General features: G+C 30.4%; 1 protein-coding gene across 9 annotated transcripts in view; it reads left to right on the top strand.

Moving 5' to 3' along the window:
* PKP4 (plakophilin 4) overlaps nt 1-19896 on the top strand; it is a 215520-nt gene that overhangs the window by 151498 nt on the left and 44126 nt on the right. For 7 of the 9 annotated variants that reach the window (XM_012544732.3, XM_031960639.1, XM_031960643.1 and 4 more), the window contains 4 exons: nt 5566-5697; nt 5820-6010; nt 8190-8748; nt 18345-18533. In XM_012544732.3, the coding sequence (XP_012400186.1) occupies nt 5566-5697; nt 5820-6010; nt 8190-8748; nt 18345-18533 (1071 nt within the window). The remainder of the gene's footprint in view (nt 1-5565; nt 5698-5819; nt 6011-8189; nt 8749-18344; nt 18534-19896) is intronic. The other 2 variants (XM_031960641.1, XM_031960637.1) reach the window with 1 other exon arrangement.

Here is a 19896-nt window from a genome sequence, read left to right as displayed (position 1 = left end):
CAGGAATATAATTGAGTTTCATGAGGTGATGACACATTCCTTTTTTTAAATTCCTAAATTCCTTTTTTTAAGCTATGGTGAAGTCCTTTAATGCTAAGACAGTATTGTCTGTTATTGCCCAATGGTGATTAGCAAATTAGTAGATGATGTCTACATTTATCTCTTGTTTTCTAACTTAATATGTTCTTTTATTTGATGGGTATTCATCTTAACTATATCATCTTTAAAAAGATCATTTTTTAGCTCAAATTCTATAATCAGAGTCTGTTAGTGTCTCAGCATGATATTTTTTAAGCTTGGCAAAGTTTTAATTATTCACCATTTCCCAGAAATTTAGCTATAATGTAGTGGAAATAGCTTAAACCTTTACTCAACAACAGCATTAGGAGTAAGATGGAAGTACTAAGAAAGTACTAATTTGCTCTTCTACTCAATTCTTCATTTTCTTTGTAATTCTGTTAAATGAATTTCTCTTAAACAAAGGATATTAGTGCTGTAACTAGAACCATAGTTCTTGTTAACAATTAGATGGTGCTATAAATCCTTGATCCATATACATGAAGAAATACAAGTTGTAAATATTAATAGTCCGTTTTAATAAAATTACCTTTTAGAGTTAAGTAAAATTACCATGAAAACATTCATTTGATAAACATAGTAGAATGTGACAAATGATATTTGTATAAGAATTAAAATCAAATTTACAATGATATTAGTCTATAAAAATTGATTTTTTAAAATTGTTTTGCTTTTTAATGATTTGAAGAAAAGAAATTAAAATAGTGTAAATAGATATCTTTCAAAATTTAAATAACTAAGTGTGGTGTTCTCTTCTTTAATATAATGAATGCTTCTCTCTGGGAGCAGATTTCTTGGGGAGATTTTCAGGAGGCAGCCTTAGTTTCAGTTAAAAGTAATAATCACCCCAAATGCAGCCAGGTGATAAAAGTTCAAACGTTTATTTTCTCCTTCCTTGGGCACCCAGTAGCTTTTGTAAAGGCCTCAGCTTTCCTTGGTTCCCAGAGCTCTCTTGCTAGTCTTTTGCCTCTAGCTCAAATCCAAATGTCTCCCGCCAGCACCAAGGTTAAAGTTGGAATGAATCTGACTCCGCCTCCAAGAGTGGGCTTGAGGGCTTCTGTATCTCCCAGAGTCCTCTCGGACTCTTGGCAATGTCCCGGACTGAACTGACCTGAAGCTCTAAGAGCTTCTTTATATATGATCTCCCAAAGGTTGACTCCTCCCCTCTGAGGGAGGGATTAAGGGAGGTGTGAATTCACAAAGTTACAAAATGAACTTTGTGAATCTCCCATACTAGTGAACTCCAATGAGTACTTGAAATACATTAGTGAGTTGGAGAATACCATGCTAAATTAGATAATTGTCTCTATCAACTCTAATGAGTTAATACTTTGTAAGGATTCCAACAACTAAGTAGGTTATTAATAACCTTCAAATAAGATAATATCTACAAAATACTTTGAATATCTGGATATATAATAGGTATAATAATAACTACTTGTTCTACCTCTATGCACAGGTATGGATGGCCCTCTCCCTAACCCCATTTTACTTCATTTTTTGGAAACTTAAGAGAGCTCCAAATAACAAATTAGAGTGGAAAAGAAAGAAATTAGTTGTATTATCCCTGGCAGGTTTATGATCACCTGGCTTTTACTTGAAAATGGGTATAAGTATAAAGTATAAAATAAATATAAGTATAAAATAAAAATTATTTCTGTCTGCCTTGACAAGTGTAGTTTATAATTGTCTTCCTTTCCCAAAGATAGTGAGTGCTAAAGGTCTGAACTGTCTGTTAGTTGGGAGTATAGTTTTCAGTACTAAAATATTTGAACATTTCTCAATAGTCACACTGTTAAATATAAGTATTTAAAGACTAAACATTTCTGTATATGTCTTTGGAAACCATGTTACAAGGCAGTGTGTGTGGAAATCTCCTTACTGATTTCCCTGGGCTCAAGTTTCCATGGTGATTTTGCAAGCAGTGTAGCTGTTTCTCTTCATTTTATACTGTATAAACAGAAAGATAGATGAAGATTTAAAAGTATTCTTATAATTTCAGATTATTTAATGAGATTTTGGCTGTCTCATAGCATTTTCACTCACATTTCTATATTTTTGAGTAATACTTTCTAAAGGAATCATAATGTTCATTTGTCACATCTATTCTGCCTTTTACCATGTGCTATAGGGTATAATAGAACACAATGTTTTTTGCAAATCTTTATGCTTATTTCTCTTAAGAGAAGCCTACAACTTTTTCTATTTAACCTACTTCTTTGAATATGGCTGGAGCTTACAAGAAACTCAAGAATACTGAAATAAGTTTTATCTTAATTGAACAGAGATTTCATTGAACTTAAAAGTTTAATAGTACTAAATTCATATTCTTGCTCAAACATTTTTCTGATAGATGAGTTGACAAGTGAAACATCCCAAAATAATCTGGTTAGAATTATACATTCAAATGTACCCTCAAATATTTTAAAATAACTCAGTATACAATATCAGGAACCAGTTTTTCTTTTTGCTGTAATGAACTTTTGATGTGACAATCAGTCATATAATTTTGAACACTTTAAGGATGGAACAAATGATAGACTTAATAGTTTCTTAGCTCAACTTCAGATTGTGTTTCAGAGAGGGAAACACCAACTCTCTTTAAAAAATAGTCATCCCAAAATGACATGCAAAATTAAATCAGTTATACTTTGCCAAATTAGAACATATTTTCACTTAACAGAAATTGGGAAATGGAATAAGGAAATATTGTTAGTTTACTTCCCTTTCTCTTCTCTCTTTCTCCTTCCTCCCTCCTTCTAATACCCATCATCTGACTCCTTCACCTGCTCCCCTTTCTCTAAATGCATATGTATGCATTCACATAAGCAAGATTCAAGAATTGAACACAATGTTATACTATACTGAACATAATTGTATTTAATTCAGAAGGCAGTTAAAGGATTATATCAGTTATTATTATATTATATTATTTTTATATATTATGTTATTATATTAATATATTATTATATTATTATTATAAATATCAGTTATTATTATATTGGATTTTGAATATAACATATAAAGGAAATTCATTTAAATCAGTACAAACAATGGAATTTCTTGAAAGTTGCTTCTCTACTGTTCCCAAATTCTCATTTCCATAAAGAAAAAAATGTACTTAAAATTGTATAGATATTTAGTCTTTCTATTATTTTTGATACCTGGATAAAAGAACAATTACTATATTTGTATTACATATTTGTCATAGATGTTGTTTTCCATAGTTTATATTTTACTTACATTTTAAAGAGGTAAAAAGTAGAAATCATTGATAAAAATTATGCAGTTTTTTTCCCCATTCTGTGTGTATGTGTGTGAGGGTGTTGTTTTCATGGTTTTCTAGTATATATTTATCTCCTTTTCACATATGTGTGGATATATGCATATTAATATGTAAATGTTTGTGATAATAAAGAAAATATGGCAGCATGCATAGAACAGTAATAGCATCTACTAGTTTCCATAGTAATTTTTTTTTTCAGATTCTGATACAATACGCCACCTGGTGTTCTAAAAAGATGTATCTGTTTAAAATGAGAGAGAAAGTAATGCAAGTATAACTATCATCTATCTAAATTTTAAATTATATTTAAAACTTCATCAATTTCTTTCTAAAAAAAGCATCATTTTTTTTTGCTGTGAGAAGTTAGGTGCTACTATGATATTAAGTTAGCATTCTTAAATTTTTTTCATTTCATTACTGCTCTTTCCAACAGCATTATTTTCAAATTAAGAATAAAATGAAACGAACCTTACCCACATATCTAATTTTGTGCTATCTTCTATGCATTTATGGTCTGATGCAAACCAGCTCCAATTCCCTGGGAACAGGTATTTGGCATTTATTGAAGCTGAAGTCCTTCAGAAAATCATTCAGGAATTGCAGTATAAGAATGATTCAAGAATGAAAATACAAATGAGATAACATGCTAAAAAAAAAAAAAAAATGCGATTTTTCTAGTTCTCTCAGCCTGGCAGAAATTGAGAACCAGGCAACACTACAGAAATTGTACAAAAATTATGATCTTCTATGAAATTCTATATTTTAGGATTCAGAAGTTACTATCAGTTCTACAATTTATTAAATGTTAATAAGTAGGTGAGGAACCACTTGAAAATGATATAAAAAATTTTATCAAGACATCCTGGAAACTAGTAGACAGAAGTTCAGAATGGAGTCCCCCAAAACAGCTCGAGATTTAGAATACAAAAGGCCCATTATCATCTTGGTAGGTATGAAAATCAAACTTCCTGTCTGCAGAACATTAAGTTGATAGACTGGAAATGGTAGTTATATCAAAAATCTTTATTTTGCTAAAAATAGAACATTTTTTGAGGGTTCACAGATACCATACTGCCTCCTTACACCATACACCATACATATGGTCCTGATACTTAGTTCTGAAATAATATAAAAATAGGAAAGATAGGCATAAGGAATCACAATATCTAAGAACTTTAAAGAGATATCAATAGCCATATAGTCTAACCCATAATTTAAAATATCATATGCCATAGCAGAAAATAGTCCTTAGTAGACACAAACGTCATAAATCTGAATCCAAGAAACAGTATTTTTTATGCCTTTAGTGCTTCGTATAAAGAAAAAGGACTACTTAATATTTTGGTCATATGGATTATTATAATAAAGAATTATCAGTACTTTTAATATTTAACACCATAGAATAAACACGAAATCTTAAGCACGTGCTTTAATTTTTTTTGACCCTCAGTTGAAATATTTTCTAAAGATACTCAACAGTTGTAAGTTCATTGACTCATAAGAGCACTTAATAAATGTATATTGATTAATTTTTCAGTATATGACAGTGGATGTAACAGTATAAAAAGACAAGTCCTTGACTTAGATTATCTTTTAGTATAGTATTATGAGCTGTATATAACTTTGCTTTAAAGTTGATGGATATGAAGAATCTTTTTTAAAAATTTTAAAAAGAACTTTATTAAAGGTAGCCATTAGATACATTAATTCCTGAAAAGGTTAGGTTTTAATTTTTCAGTAAAAGAACAGAGTTGCTTAGAAGATGTCAAGTAATTTTTTTTCCCCTTGAGACAATTGGGGTTAAGTGACTTGCTCAGGGTCAGCTAGGAAGTGTTAAATGTCTGGGGGCAGATTTCAGCTCCGGTCCACTTGACTTCAGAGCTGATGGCTCTATCCACTGCACGATCTAGCTGCAAGTTATTATTGGTATCATTAGCTAACTTTTGTCAATTAGTGTGCAAGTACATGAAATTTGGCAAAATTGTATTGCAGAATATTTTAGAACCCTTATAACTATAAATGATTGTTTAGTTCTATATTTTTAAAGAAATGATATACAAGTTTAAGCAAATTATGTATAATAAACCATTAATGATAGCTTATTAATGTAGAGATTAGAGTATGCCATTGGTAAATAATTTAAACATTTCAATATATTAATACATCATTAAATTAAGCCAACTAAACTTGCTTTTTTACAGAGGTGCCAAATACGGGAGTAAGCAAACCTCGAACTTCTGATTCTGTCCATCCCACTACCTATCTCATAAGGACAGAAGCTGAACAAAGCACTCTTTATTCACCAGAGCAAACATCTCTCCATGAAAGTGAGGGTCTGTTGTATATCTTCTAAATATTCTTGGAGGGGGAGAGAATTAATTCTAATTTAATTTTTAAAATTTGCACATCATAAGTATGTAATGAAGATTTTTCTGTACTGGTTTAAATCCTACAGGATCACTGGGTAACTCAAGAAGTTCAACACAAATGAATTCTTATTCTGACAGTGGATACCAGGAACCAGGTAGTTTTCACAACAGCCAGAACTTGGGCAAGGCAGATAATAGACAACAGCATTCATTCTTAGGCTCAAGTAATAATCATCTGGTGAGAAATTCAAGAGCTGAAGGACAGACTTTAGTTCAGGTAAATTTAATCTGTCAAGATTGTTTTTTTTTTTTAATTCACTTATATTTGATGGTATTCTGTGGTCAATTATGAAAATGGGTTTAGCAGATATTACATAAGTATCCTTGACTATGTAGGATTTTGAAATTATATAACTGACTTGTACCCTTAAATTTTTTTTTTTAAATGATTGATTGTATTATGTTTTATAGTTCAATATATTAAGCACCACAAACGGGGGGAAAGTTAATTTACAAATGTAGATAGTAATAGTATCCTCAAAAACCAAGTAATTTCTTTGGTCCAGGATAAATTAGAAGATGTCCAGAAATCCTAGAAGTGACAAAAAACAAAGAAAAATTGACTGTTACATGGTAACTGTAAATGCTATAAAAGCAGTACAGATATATTTCTAGGGCACACCATATAATATGGTAGTACTTACCATTCTAGAATAGAATTTGTCCCATATAAAATTACATACTAAAACTTTTCAAGTATAAAATAAAAGAATACATAGATAGATAAGATAGTAAATTTATGTTACAGTCCAACGAGTACATCTTTTGTAGCAAAAAATAATATTGGTCATTTAGGGCTGCTTGTTTTTTAATTAGCTCATCTGCCCATCCTTTGGGGCCTATTTATTTTGTTCCAATTTCCAGCAGTCACTATAACTAAGAAAAGAAGCATAACTACACAATCAAAATAACTGGTGAGAACTGGCTTGCCAATTGTTTCATTTCCTACTTGGCACCAAATGAAAACTATATTAGTAATACTCCATTACTTTCTAGCTCTTGGACCTTGACAAATCCTAATTGAATTACAAATTTTTATTAAAAAAAAAAATAAGGCAAGAGGTAGTATCTAAATTATCACTACTTTCTACATTATTATATTGGTTGTGAAAATTATTGTGTATCTTTCTCCAAAGTCATACTAAAAGTCATCATTAATGTTAAATGATCTTTTCCTTGTAACTACGGAAGTGAAAGGTTGCTGTTATTGGAGAGGATTTCATAATCAAAACACCACTTTAAAAATGAGGGGTAGATTTTGGGACCAGGATAGAAGATTGTGAGTCTAGATGACATATTAAATAGAGATTTCCCTACTGTCAGCAGTCCTCATTTTCTTTCCATGTGCTACCCTACATCCTACCTTCTTCTGCTTTATCCTTCTTCTACTGGGTTCGACGCAGTATACTGCACAACAGATGGTCCTGCAAGCTATGTTAGGTAGATTTATAATAGAATTAACAGTGAAAGCTTGACTAGGAACATAAAACAGCCTAACATCCCTCACAGCAGAAATAACAAACACTAGTTAAGGACCTACTGTGTGAAAGCACTATGCTAAGGGGAGATCTATGTTTCAAAATAAAAGGTGGTCCCAACCCTTATGAAGCTTACTTTTTTGTTGTTGTTTATTTCTAGTTTCCTTCTTTTCATAACTGTCTTCAAAAATAAACAGAGCTCAAGTGTCAGGGGAAAGGGACACTGAGAAAAATGGATGAAATCATTATGTAGACATATTGAAATGAAAAACATATTTGAGACAGGGACATCAAGCAACAGCAATACTTTGCATTAAGATTTATTTAAAAGGTACTTTATGAATAATTGAAATCAGTCTAAAAATTCAGACTTAAGGAATCTAATTTTTAATCTGGAATAACCAAGTCACAGATAATGAATTTTTTAATTTAGCATTAGGTGTTCTCATAGAATGTTTTTATTTTACCTTAATATTTATCCGATTCAAATTTTGTGTCACAGGTTATTTTTATGCAACTACATTAGGAAGAAAAGAAGAATGTATGTATTAAAATCCTGTACTGAGAAGTTACTTATTAGTAACAAAAATTCTGTGTTAATAAAAATATTCAAAGTCAGAAGGAGGAGAAAAATTTTAAAGATAACAGAAAAAGGAATATTAAAAGTCATTATATGATCTATGTTTATTGATAGATTCTAGTGTTTTTGGAATGGGACTAGGTAAAGATTAAACAAAAAAAATTGCAATGGATATAATTTAATTTCTAATACTTGGTCATGGGGAAGAAAAACTCACTTTATGAAATAAAGTGGCTTTTTATTTGTATTTTGTTACTCAGTATTTTTAATCTAACTTTAAGCATCAAAAACTAGGGGGGAAAGTAATTCTTTTTTTTTTTTTTTTTTTTTTTAATCAGCCTTCTGTAAATATTACCAATCGAACCATGAGGAGAGTTAGTTCTGTTCCTTCTAGAGCACAATCTCCTTCTTATATTATCAGTACGGGCATCTCTCCTTCAAGGGGGTCACTGAGAACTTCATTGGGTAGTGGATATGGCTCTCCATCAGTGACTGACTCTCGACCACTGAATTCAAATGTGTATTCATCTACCACATTACCTGCCCAAAGAGCAGCTTCTCCATATGCCACACAAAGGCCTGCTTCTCCCACTGCTGTACGGCGGGTTGGTTCAGTCACATCAAGGCAAACAACTAATCCCAATGGAACAGCTTCTCAATATCAAACAGCAGTCAGAGTGAGTTCACCTTTAACCCTGACTGATGCACAGACCAGGGTAGCTTCTCCATCCCATGCCCAAGTAGGCTCATCTTCCCCCAAACGCTCTGGAATGACTGCAGTTCCACAGCATCTGGGATCTACACTACAAAGAACTATTCATGATATCGAACAATTTGGACAGCAACAATATGATATTTATGAGAGGATGGTTCCACCTCGTCCAGACAGTCTCACAGGTTAGTAAAAAGGTAAAATTATAAATTAAAGCCTAGTAAATAAATCTAATGTGATAAACTGTTGCTTAAAAAAAATGATACTAAAATGAGTACTCATGTTTTCATTTTAATATTTATAGTATTGCTGATGCATAAAACTATGTAATATATTTATATCAATGGCAATCTTCACTTGTAATGAATTCTTAATTTTACCTCGTGTTAACATTACATTGTATATATATTGCATTTTAAAAGAACATCATTGGGTAATTTTTTAAATGAGGAATTTATTGCCAGCTAAAGATCTATTCATATATACATGCTTTTGTCTATATACATTTACACATATGTATAATTTTTTTAATTGAGAGTATATCATTTCACTTTGAAGGAGACCTTATATCAAGCTCTTTTGATTATAGACAAGTTATCCATGAGGAAATACTATATAAGCTATCTTTTGGTGAATTTCATCCAGCACCTTTGTTACACTTACTGAAATTAAAATTTTCGCTTCAGTAATCTCTGGGACAGCCTCCTATCTCTGTTCTTTTTAAAAATCGAATGGAATTGTAATAGCAGGGGGAAATCTTAACCCTTTTCATGAAGTCATGGAAGTTTTAAAAGCATGTGTTTCATGTTGTTCATGTTCATTTGTTGAATACTCAGTATGTACAAAGTATTATATTAGATAATGGGAATACAAAGACATAATTCCTGCCTGTTTTGTGCTTAAGTATCAAATAAATTTGGGAACTACATAAAATTATTTTGGAAGAATATTCAATACAAGAAAAAGATGGGAGCAGAAATGGGAATATGTATAGTGTGCCAGTCAGTCAACCAGCATTTATTAAATACTTGCTATCGACCAGACACTGGAAATAGAGACATAAGAAAAAAGAAAGATAATTCCTATGCCCTAGTAACTTAAATTTGTGGGGTTTTTTTGTTTTGTTTTGTTTTTTTAATAGCCTTTTATTTACAGGTTATATGCATGGGTAACTTTACAGCATTAACAATTGCCAAACCTCTTGTTCCAATTTTTCACCTCTTACCCCCCCACCCCACCCCCTCCCCTAGATGGCAGGATGACCAGTAGATAGTAACTTAAATTTGAATGGGGAAAGACAGTAGTTAAATGGAGCTAAAAAGTATGGGGTGAAGGATGGAAAAATACCCATTCATGGGTATAGTGACAAAATCCAATGAGTCAGAAGTAGAGTTGAAATAAGAACCTTTGTTGTTCAACTTACACCACTCCACAAAATAGAGTCTGGGTGTTCCAGGGTGAGAAGACTACAAAGGAGGATCAAAGTCCTAGCATGAGAAGATAGCTGAAGTGATAAAGTTTAAAGAAGAATCATGCTTAGAAGATAATGAATAACTCCATTTGTTTGGAGTTAAGAAGCTGTTGGTATAGAGACAGATAAAATCTTTGAGGAAGATTTAGAGCCAGATTGTGAGAGATCTTGAATCTACATGGGGAACTGTCAAAGAATTTTGAGCAAAGGAGTGACATTGAAATCAGTATTTTAGAAATATCTAATATCTAAATCTAAGTAAAGTGTAGGAGGGATTAAAGATATACTTACAGTTATCCAGATATGAAATGATAAAACTATGCTAGTATGATGAAAGTCAAATTTAAAAAAACAAAAAATTTCTCCATGGTCATCTAAAATTATTACACTTGGAGATAAGGAATTGTCTATATTTCTGAAATCTTGTGAAATGTGAATCCATAGGAAGGGTTTTCTTTGAATATTTGATGTTGAAATCAAGGACTTTGGTCAGTCATTTTCATTTTCTGACATTGTTTTTTGATACTCAGTCAATAGACTTTGAAATTTAGTGTCTCCACAACAAGAGATTTCAGATGATCTAAATTTTAATATTCAAACTTCTATAAAAGTCTTTAATAGTGCAAACAAGTCTTTTTATCTCTTTGAAGATTTAATTTTTTAAAGCAAATAAATCTTAAGCAAAAAATGTGCATATTTGCCATGCCCCAAAATTTATCTCTCATTGTGTTCTTTGAGTCCTTCACTCTTCTCTCAGTAGATGGATATCAAGATTTTGAATACATGTGGCATTTTTCATCTTTCCCTGAACTCTGGGTATTGGTATCTCTAAATTCCTATATGAGTATGCATAAGAGTATGCATATAAGAGTATGCGTTTTGTTGGCTTTCCAAATGTAATTTCAGATTGCTTTCTAGGACAGTTGAACTAATTTATAGCTCCACCATTGTGCTAATCTTCCTGCAGCTCCTCTAACAATTCCATTTTGCTTTTTTTTCATTTGAGAATTGTTTTAATTTGCCTTAAAAATATTAGTGATTTGTAGCTATTCGTATGGCTTTTGGTTGGTTTTGTCTTTTGAGAACTGCTAGTTATCATTTGTCCATATTGAGGAATTTTGTCATTCTTATATATTTGAGTCCATATCATGGGATATCAAAACCTTTATCAGAAAATTTATCTTTTACACTTATTCTGTTCATTTTCTTCCTCATTCATCTTCTTTGTTTCAGATGTGTCCTGTTTCTTTAGGTAGTTTTTCTATTTGTGGATTGTTGTCATATTTAGTTTTATTTTATTTTAGCCTAAACCAAGAGCTTTTAGCCTTTTTTTTTTTTTTAATCATGGATACTTTTGGAAATTTGGTTGACATCTGTGGACCCTTCTCGGAAAAACATTTTTAAATGCTTAAAACAAAATACAATAGATTACTGAGGAAAACAATTATATTGAAATAGTCATAGTTTTTAAGAAAGTTCACAGACCCCCCCCCCTTGTCTAAATCTAAATTCTATAAGACTTTTCTCCTATTTTAATGTATTTTAGAATTTTTCTCCCATTCACTATATCACACAATTAAATCTGAACAGATTTTATTATATATATATATATATGTGTGTGTGTGTGTTTGCGTGTGTATATATATGTGTGTGTGTGTGTGTGTGTATGTGTGTGTATATGTCTATTTCTCCTTTAGAAAATATGTATGATCAAGCACATTTCCTCTTTGATTGTAGCCAAAATTATATTCCTTAATCAATATTTTGAATCCATTATCTTTCTGTTCAAAGTTAGTGTGACCTGTTTCATCTTCACTTCTTTGGAATCATTTGTTACCTAATTAATCAGAATAATAAATTATTTAGGATAAAGTTATTTAGTCTTCAATTAATATTTGTTCCTTTCTTCAAAAACCCTTTATAAATATTATTTGTATTATAGTAAAGTATATGTTTAATTGTTTTGCATTCATTAGTGAAGTTTTTATAACCTAGCACATGGTTAGTTAAATTTTTTTTTTAATTTCCTTTCCCATTCAGTAATCTACATAGAGCTATTTAAGCTTATTAGAATTTCTATTCAGGTCCTTTACTCCTTTATTATTCTAGTTTTCATTAGATTTGTTTAGTGTTATTGTCTCTTTCTTCATGTGAGCTTTTTCTTTCAGTTTTTACATGCTGTGCCAATCAGTACATATATGTTGGGTATTGATATCAACTTTGTAATATTTGTAAGCATAATATAGGTTTCTGATTTATCTCATTTAATCAGATCTATTTTTGCTGTTATCTGAAATCATGATTGTTAACTTTGCTTTTTTTTTTAGTTTAGCTAATGCATTAAATAGATTTGCTCTTGCCCCTTTAACTATATTTGAGTCTTCTTCCAACTAATATTTTGTTGAACTCTGCTTTCCAATTTATTCTGCTATCCTACTCTATCTTATAGGTGAGTTCATTCCTTTTGTATTTATTTTTATGATTTATAATCAATTACATAATTCCATCAAACCTATTTTATTTTCCCCTCTTTTTGCATTTTCTCTCACCTTTATGAATGAAAAGACCATGTTGAAATAGGATTGTGCTCAACACTAGTGATTTATATTTCATTTCAATCTGTTTTCATTCCACTGCTGCCCTTTTCTTTTTGTCAATTTCCTCATTATAGTCTTCTTTTGCATTTTGTTCCTGTCACATACCACCATGCAAAGAAAATTCATTTTATTTAAGATTAATCCCTCCCTAAATCTACCCTTCCCCTTGATGTCCTTCTTCCCTCTCTCATTTCTCTGTATCCACCTGATTCTTTATTGAATTAAATATATTTCTATATCTGTACCTAAATGTCAATGGAAAGAAGAAAGATGTGCAAGATATTGACAGTTTTTATCTAGTGCGCCACAATGAGTGAAAAAAAATTTTAATTCTCTACGTCTTATACTAACCCATGTAAAACTTTCCTCTACTGATTATATAAACCTGATTATCTGATAAATAGGATACAAAATCAGACATTGTTTTTGTTTGTTTTTAAAACATTTTTTTAATTACATATTAGTTCTTTTGTATAAGGAAGGAAAAGCATACTTTTCTCTGTATTTAATCAATATCAATTCTTTTTCTGGAGTTGGAGAGTGTACATCATTAGTCCTTTGGGATCATTTATTACTTAGAATAGCGAAGCCATTAAGTTTTTCATCATACAATACTGTTATTCTGTACAATGTTCGCCTAGACCTGTTCACTTTACTCTGCATCAGGTCAAGTAAGTCTTAATAGCATTTATGAAATCATTCCACTTGTCATTTCATATAGCACAATAATATTCCATTACAATCATATACCACAGTTTGGTATATGATATCTCCACTTGATGGGCAATAAGTTTGGTATAAGTTATAAGGTATTTGGTATACGGTATCCCCACTTGATGAGTATTCCTTTGATTTCCAAATCTTAGCTACCACATAAAGAGTTACTCTAAATATTTTATATAAATAAGTCCTTTCCCCTTTTTTAAAATGTCTTTGGGATATAGACCTAGGATATTCATGCCTTTTGGGCATAGTTCCAAATTGCTCTCTCAAATGGTTAGATCAGTTCACAATTCCACCAATAGGACATTAGAGTCACACATCCTTTTCAACATTCAACAATTTTTGTAATATTGATCATTCTGATAGGTGTAAGGTGCTACTTCAAAGTTTTAATCTACATTTCGCTAATCAATAGTGATTCAGAGCATTTTTTTCATATGACTATAGATAGCTTGGATTTCTTTATCAGACATTGTTTCAGTAGAAATATTGTCCAACCTGAATATTTTCTTCTCTAGACAATTTATTTCTCCACTGATAAAGCCAGACTTTCCCATAATTCCCAGAGTTAGAGTAAGCCAGGGTTCTGAGTTGTATACATGCTGATTTGTTCTGAATATTATTTTTTAAGCTGTGCAGTTTATCTTTTTGCTTATTTGCCATAATTGGAATTAAGACACTTCCCTAAAAATGCACTAATCATTTGATTTGCTGCAATTCTCTTAAGTTCATCAATGAAGCTAAAGCAATATTTGGTAAAGAGATTCAGTCACCGAGGTTTCTAAAGTTTAAACAGAATCTAAATTATGGAATAACATATTAAATTGCTTTCCCCCCAGAACCCCATGTTGATGTACTGAAATATATTAACTTCTATATTAAAAAAAGAAATTTAAAAGAACTCATGATGAAAAATAGATTATATTATTGTAATAGGTCTTACATATAATACAATTAAATAAATTAAAGGGAATAAAAATGGTAAATGATCAACAGGCTATTTATGAAACTTGTATGATATTGTTGAATTCTGAATGTTTTTTATTTGGTTTTCATCTTTTTGAAGATGAGGAATGAATCACTTAACTAATAAATGTACATGAAATTTTATCTATTAAAAACAAAATACTTTTCCAATTCCTTTTATAGAAAATAATAGCATTTTCCTTCCCTTTAAAATTTTACTGTTTTGGGAAAAAATAGAAATTGTGTGTGTATGTTTAATTAAACAAGATATACATGGTTTTTAATTCAGTTCTGTTTTATACCAAAAGTTATTTTTTTTTAAATTTAATATCCACATATTTTTAGTAGCAAGTGATAGTAAACAAACTAAGTACCTATTACACACAATTGGAAAACAAATAAGCAAAGTGTCAAATACAGACATAATTAAATGTAATTATCCTTCCCATATCATAGGGATTAGGGATACCACACTCCTCCCCATGATCTATAAAATCTGAGTAAAATTTTCCTGGTCCTTCATACCAGAGATGAAGTCTAAAGTATGATGACATTAAAAGATAAAATATACTAATATTATACAATACTACATAATACTATACATATATTTTATGTGTTTCTGATTTTCTAAACTTTTTCAGTTTCTCTGCAAAACTTCATGTGTTGTCTATAGCTTCCACAAAACTCCCCCCGAATTTCTTATTGTCTAGAGAAGAAAATATTCAGATTGGACTATATTTCTTCTGAAACAGTGTCTGATAAAGAAATCAAAGCTATCTATAGTCATATGGAAAAAATGCTCTGAATCACTATTGATCAGAGAAATGCAGATTAAAACTTTGAAGTAGCACCTTACACCTATCAGAATGGTCAATATTACAATCGGTGACATATGGAAACTGCAGAAAGCCCATTTGAAACAAGCTTTCATGCTAAGAAAGTTCTTCACTTTAACTTCTTTCAGAAGAATCTTTTAAAAGTAGAAATAGCAATCATGTTTTCAGACAAGAACCATAAAATAGTCATGATTAAAAGAATAAGCCGGAAAACTACTAGAGTGCTATAAAAAGTAAAACCGTACTCTATATAGATGCCTCAAATGGCTTAGTATTTAAGTTAGCACATAACATCATAAACAAATGAAGCAAAACAGAACTACTACATACATCTTTGGCCAGAGTAAAATTTAAAAAATAAAAATAAAAATTATCAATAAATATCTTTAAAGAAATGATTCAAATTTAACTGAAGAATAAATACTTTGGTGGCACAAAGACAACAGACAATTTTATTAAGAAATATGACACAACATACCTAATTTTGAGTGTGCAAAGTAGTCAACTAAGAGAAAGTTTTTCTATCTGAATATTTTTAGCAACAAAAAAAGAAAATTAATCTGGCATGCAATTTAAAATTTTAGAAAACTAACAAATACTAAAACCTTAACCAAACAAACCAAACCAAGAATATATAAAATACCCAGATTAACCAAATACTTCTTTAAATACTTCTCAAACAAGGGAATTAAAGAAGATACAAATGGGCTGTCAAAAGAAAAATCTTTGACCCAGTATTCAAAGGAAATTTAATTTTAATATCATAAAATGTATTTGCAAAAATTAGGAAAGGATATTACCAGAATTTTATAAGAAGAATCTTGTTTTTAATATCTAAACTAAGAAAATTACAGAATACTATCTCTAATAACTACTGACACAAAATTTTTTTAAATTTTTTAAAATCAATTATCACTGGGGAAGCTAGGCAGCAGAGTGGATACAGTGATGGATCTGAAATCAAGAAGACTAATCTTCCTGTGTTCAGATCCAGCCTCAGACATTTATTAGCTTTGTGAACTTGTGCAAATCACTTAACCTTATTTGTCTCATGACAAGTCTCTTTATTATCCTTGCCAAGAAAATCCCCAAAAGGGTCACAAAAAATCAGACATGACTGAAAGAATTGAATAATGATTATTATCACTAAACAACATCTGATTTAACTTTAATGCAATTATGACAATGAAAAATACTTTTCCCTGATTAATAATTGCCCGTTATCATCGTTTAAAAAGTAAGCAAAAAGTGTTTCATGTAACTTCTTATTTTCTCCATCCAGTTTAAAAGTTATGTTCAGTGTTTCTACTGAATCATAAAGTGTTATTCTAAGTATGAATGACAGTAATACCAAAATTTCTTTGTGATTAATTAATAACTGCAGAACAGATAAAATATGAGAATATTTCTAATAATACTGCAATCCTATCAATAGCTTATATAGCCTCTTCTGTAGTTTCTAGCACACAGTAGGTCCTTAATAAATGTTTATAAATATATAAATAAATAAATTATAAATAAATGTTTATCAATTCCATTCTATTGATAGATGGATATATAGGAAAGAAATATGAATGACCAAAAAAGGTTGACAGTTGATATAATGAATAACAAAAAAATAAAATAAAATAAACTGAACATTGTCTAGAAAAGTAATCGGGATGTACAAGTTTTTTAAAAGTATGTCATGTGAGAATTAGTGGGAAGAATGAGAGAGATTAATCTGAAAGGAAAATACATTTTAACTATTTTCAAGTATTTGAAAGATTGTCTTTGGGAAGAAAAAACAAACTGGTTCCATATAGTGCCAGATGGCATCTTCAGGAATTGGGTAGAAGATATGGAGAGATCTGTTTTGGCACAGTATAATGAAGAACTTTACAAAAATGGAATAGTCTATCTTATGTGTACTAAGTTTCAAAATATTGAAACAGAAGCTGAATGATCACCTATTCTTAATAAAGTAGAGGGAATTCTGCATTGAATAAAAAGTTGGCTAGTTTTGTTAGATTCCTTAATAATGTAATAATATTCACTGTGTATTTTAAGCAGTATATGTTCCTTGAGAGTAGAGACCTTTTTTTTTATTTTTTTTATCCTTAATACCAGTCCAATGCCTTATATGTACTTGGCCCTATTTCAAGTATTAACACTATATCAAAACAAACAGTATTTTTATGATCAGGAAGTAAGAGTATTATATAGCTCTCTTTAGATTACAGATTTTAATGAATTTAATAAAATTCTTTAATATGCAATAACAGTAAATAAATGTTTAAAAAAAAAAACGGGCTGTTGAGAATGAAAAATGAAAATAATCTCATCCTATTTTTCTAATCATTAGAAACAACTTGCTGAATATTTGTGAATTAGCTAATGAAAACACCAAAACAAAATGTACTTTTTTTGGTTAAGGAATTGGTTGTTTTGAAAAACATATTTTAATTCTAAGAAACAAAGTTACCCTAAAAATAGTAAATTAAATCAAATTTTTGAAAGTTTGTTTTTCTTTCTTAAGAAAATGAGATTAGAGGGGCAACTAGATGGCGCAGTGGATAGAGTACCATCCCTGAAGTTGGGAAGAACTGAGTTCAAATCTGGCCTCAGACACTTAACACTTCCTGGCTGTGTGACTCTGGGCAAGTCACTTAATCCCAGTTGCCTCAGGAGAAAAAGAAGAAAGAAAGAAAATGAGATTAGAAATTTGTTTCGAAAAATGGGTTAGAATCTAGTTTTATTATCCATTCCAGATAGAAATACAATAGTAATCATTCCTGTAACTGTTTTCCTTCCACAAAATTGTAAGGGCTCTCAGAAGCCAAGTTCTCTAAAGATCCCCTCTACAACATACCCAGTCATCTACCTTTTGTGTGAATGCTTTTAATGAAAGAAACACATTAATTCCTGACTTATTCCTTTCTATTTTTAGGCAACCCTTTTTTGTTAGGAAGTATCAAGCTTAAATCTTTCTTGTTGCCACTTCTGTCCTTTTTTTAAATGTGCCCTTTTCATTAGATTGCCAAGAAGATATGTATTTCACAAATATTAATGAGTTCCTTTGTATATTTACTTGAGTTTAATGGTATTTCATTAGAAAATCAGTTACTATGGTTAATGTTTTGATGAGGTTTTTTGTTATGTGTTCATTTGATCTTTCCCATATCTTTATAAAATTTTCTTGCTTATAGGCTTGAGAAGTTCTTATGCTAGTCAGCATAGCCAACTTGGGCAAGAATTGCGTTCTGCTGTGTCTCCTGATTTGCATATCACCCCTATATATGAAGGGAGAACTTACTATAGTCCAATATATCGTAGTCCAAATCATGGAACTGTTGAGCTCCAGGGGTCCCAGACAGCATTATATCGCACTGGATCAGGTAGGTATTAAATTTTTTACTCATTGAGTTATTCTGTTTCCCAACAGAAGATTTATACTGTTGAAACTGTGTTCATTTTCAGAAAAAAATAATTTTGCTGTCAAAATGATTGGTGAATAAGCAGTAATGATAAATCAATAAACATAATAAATTGAGTTCATTAACTACTTATTCACAGGTAGTATTTTTTGCTTTGATTAAATCTAATCAATGAACATGTAGATTATACTTTTATAGAAAACTAGATTTATATTTTAGAAAGACAGCAACTTGGAAAAGAAAATTATTCAAGTTCAAATTTTTTTTTAATCTTAAAGCAAATACTCAGAGAAAAGTTGTATGTCATATCTTCAGTAGGCTATTTATATATTTTCAAACTTACCTATAACAATTCATTACATGTACACACACGCATACCCTCTTGATTTACTAAATCCTTTTTATAAAGCATTTGATTTACATTGAATCCTAAAACTCACTGGACTCTGAATACTGGTAACCTAATACCATACTGTACCATAAAACCTACCAAACTGTAACATAAAACAAAAATGAATATTAGACTACCAGCTGAAATCTGTGGTTGTGATAGTAACATAATCTGAAAAATCATGACTGAGTCAAAAATGGCTTAAACAATTTGAGTTATTGTCCAATTCAACTGTAGAATAAAATTTCTAACTTGGACAAAATCTTTGTTTCTTATAATTAAAATTAAAATGTGTTTTTGAAAGCAACCAACCCCTCATCCAAGTATTTAAAGCATACTTTTCTTTCCATTGGTGTTTTCATTAGTTAATTCACAAATATTCAGTTCAGGTAGTTTTAATAGATTTAATAAGATTATACTATTTTCACTCTTAGCCTATTTGGTGGTTTTTTTTCATTTACTTATTTCTTTTGTAAACCACAAAATTTTATTAAACTCATTAAAATCTGTATTCTAAAGAGTTATATAATACTCTTCATTTTCTCCTCATAAAAAGTTTTGTTTTGATAGTGTTGATACCTGATCACATTTTTAACTGCCTTTGTGTTAGTTATTTAGTTAATTTGTTTTAATAATATGTTATTTTTCCAATGACAGGCAAAGATGGTTTTTAGCATTCATTTATTTATTTATCTATTTATTTTGATTATGGCTTTTTATTGACAAAACATTTGCATGGGTAATTTTTCAACATTGACCCTTGCAAAAACTTCTGTTCCAACTTTTCCCCTCCTTTTCTCTATCCCCTCCCCTAAATGGCAGATAGTCCCACACATGTTAAATATGTTAAAGTATATGTTAAACACAATATATGTATACATATACATTTCCTAGTGTTCTTTTGCTGGGTGTAGCTGGTTCTGTTCATCAATT

This window comes from Sarcophilus harrisii, chromosome 3 (assembly GCF_902635505.1).
Source record: "Sarcophilus harrisii chromosome 3, mSarHar1.11, whole genome shotgun sequence".
NCBI classification, from domain to species: domain Eukaryota; kingdom Metazoa; phylum Chordata; class Mammalia; order Dasyuromorphia; family Dasyuridae; genus Sarcophilus; species Sarcophilus harrisii.
This window is presented reverse-complemented; position numbering and strand designations above follow the sequence as displayed.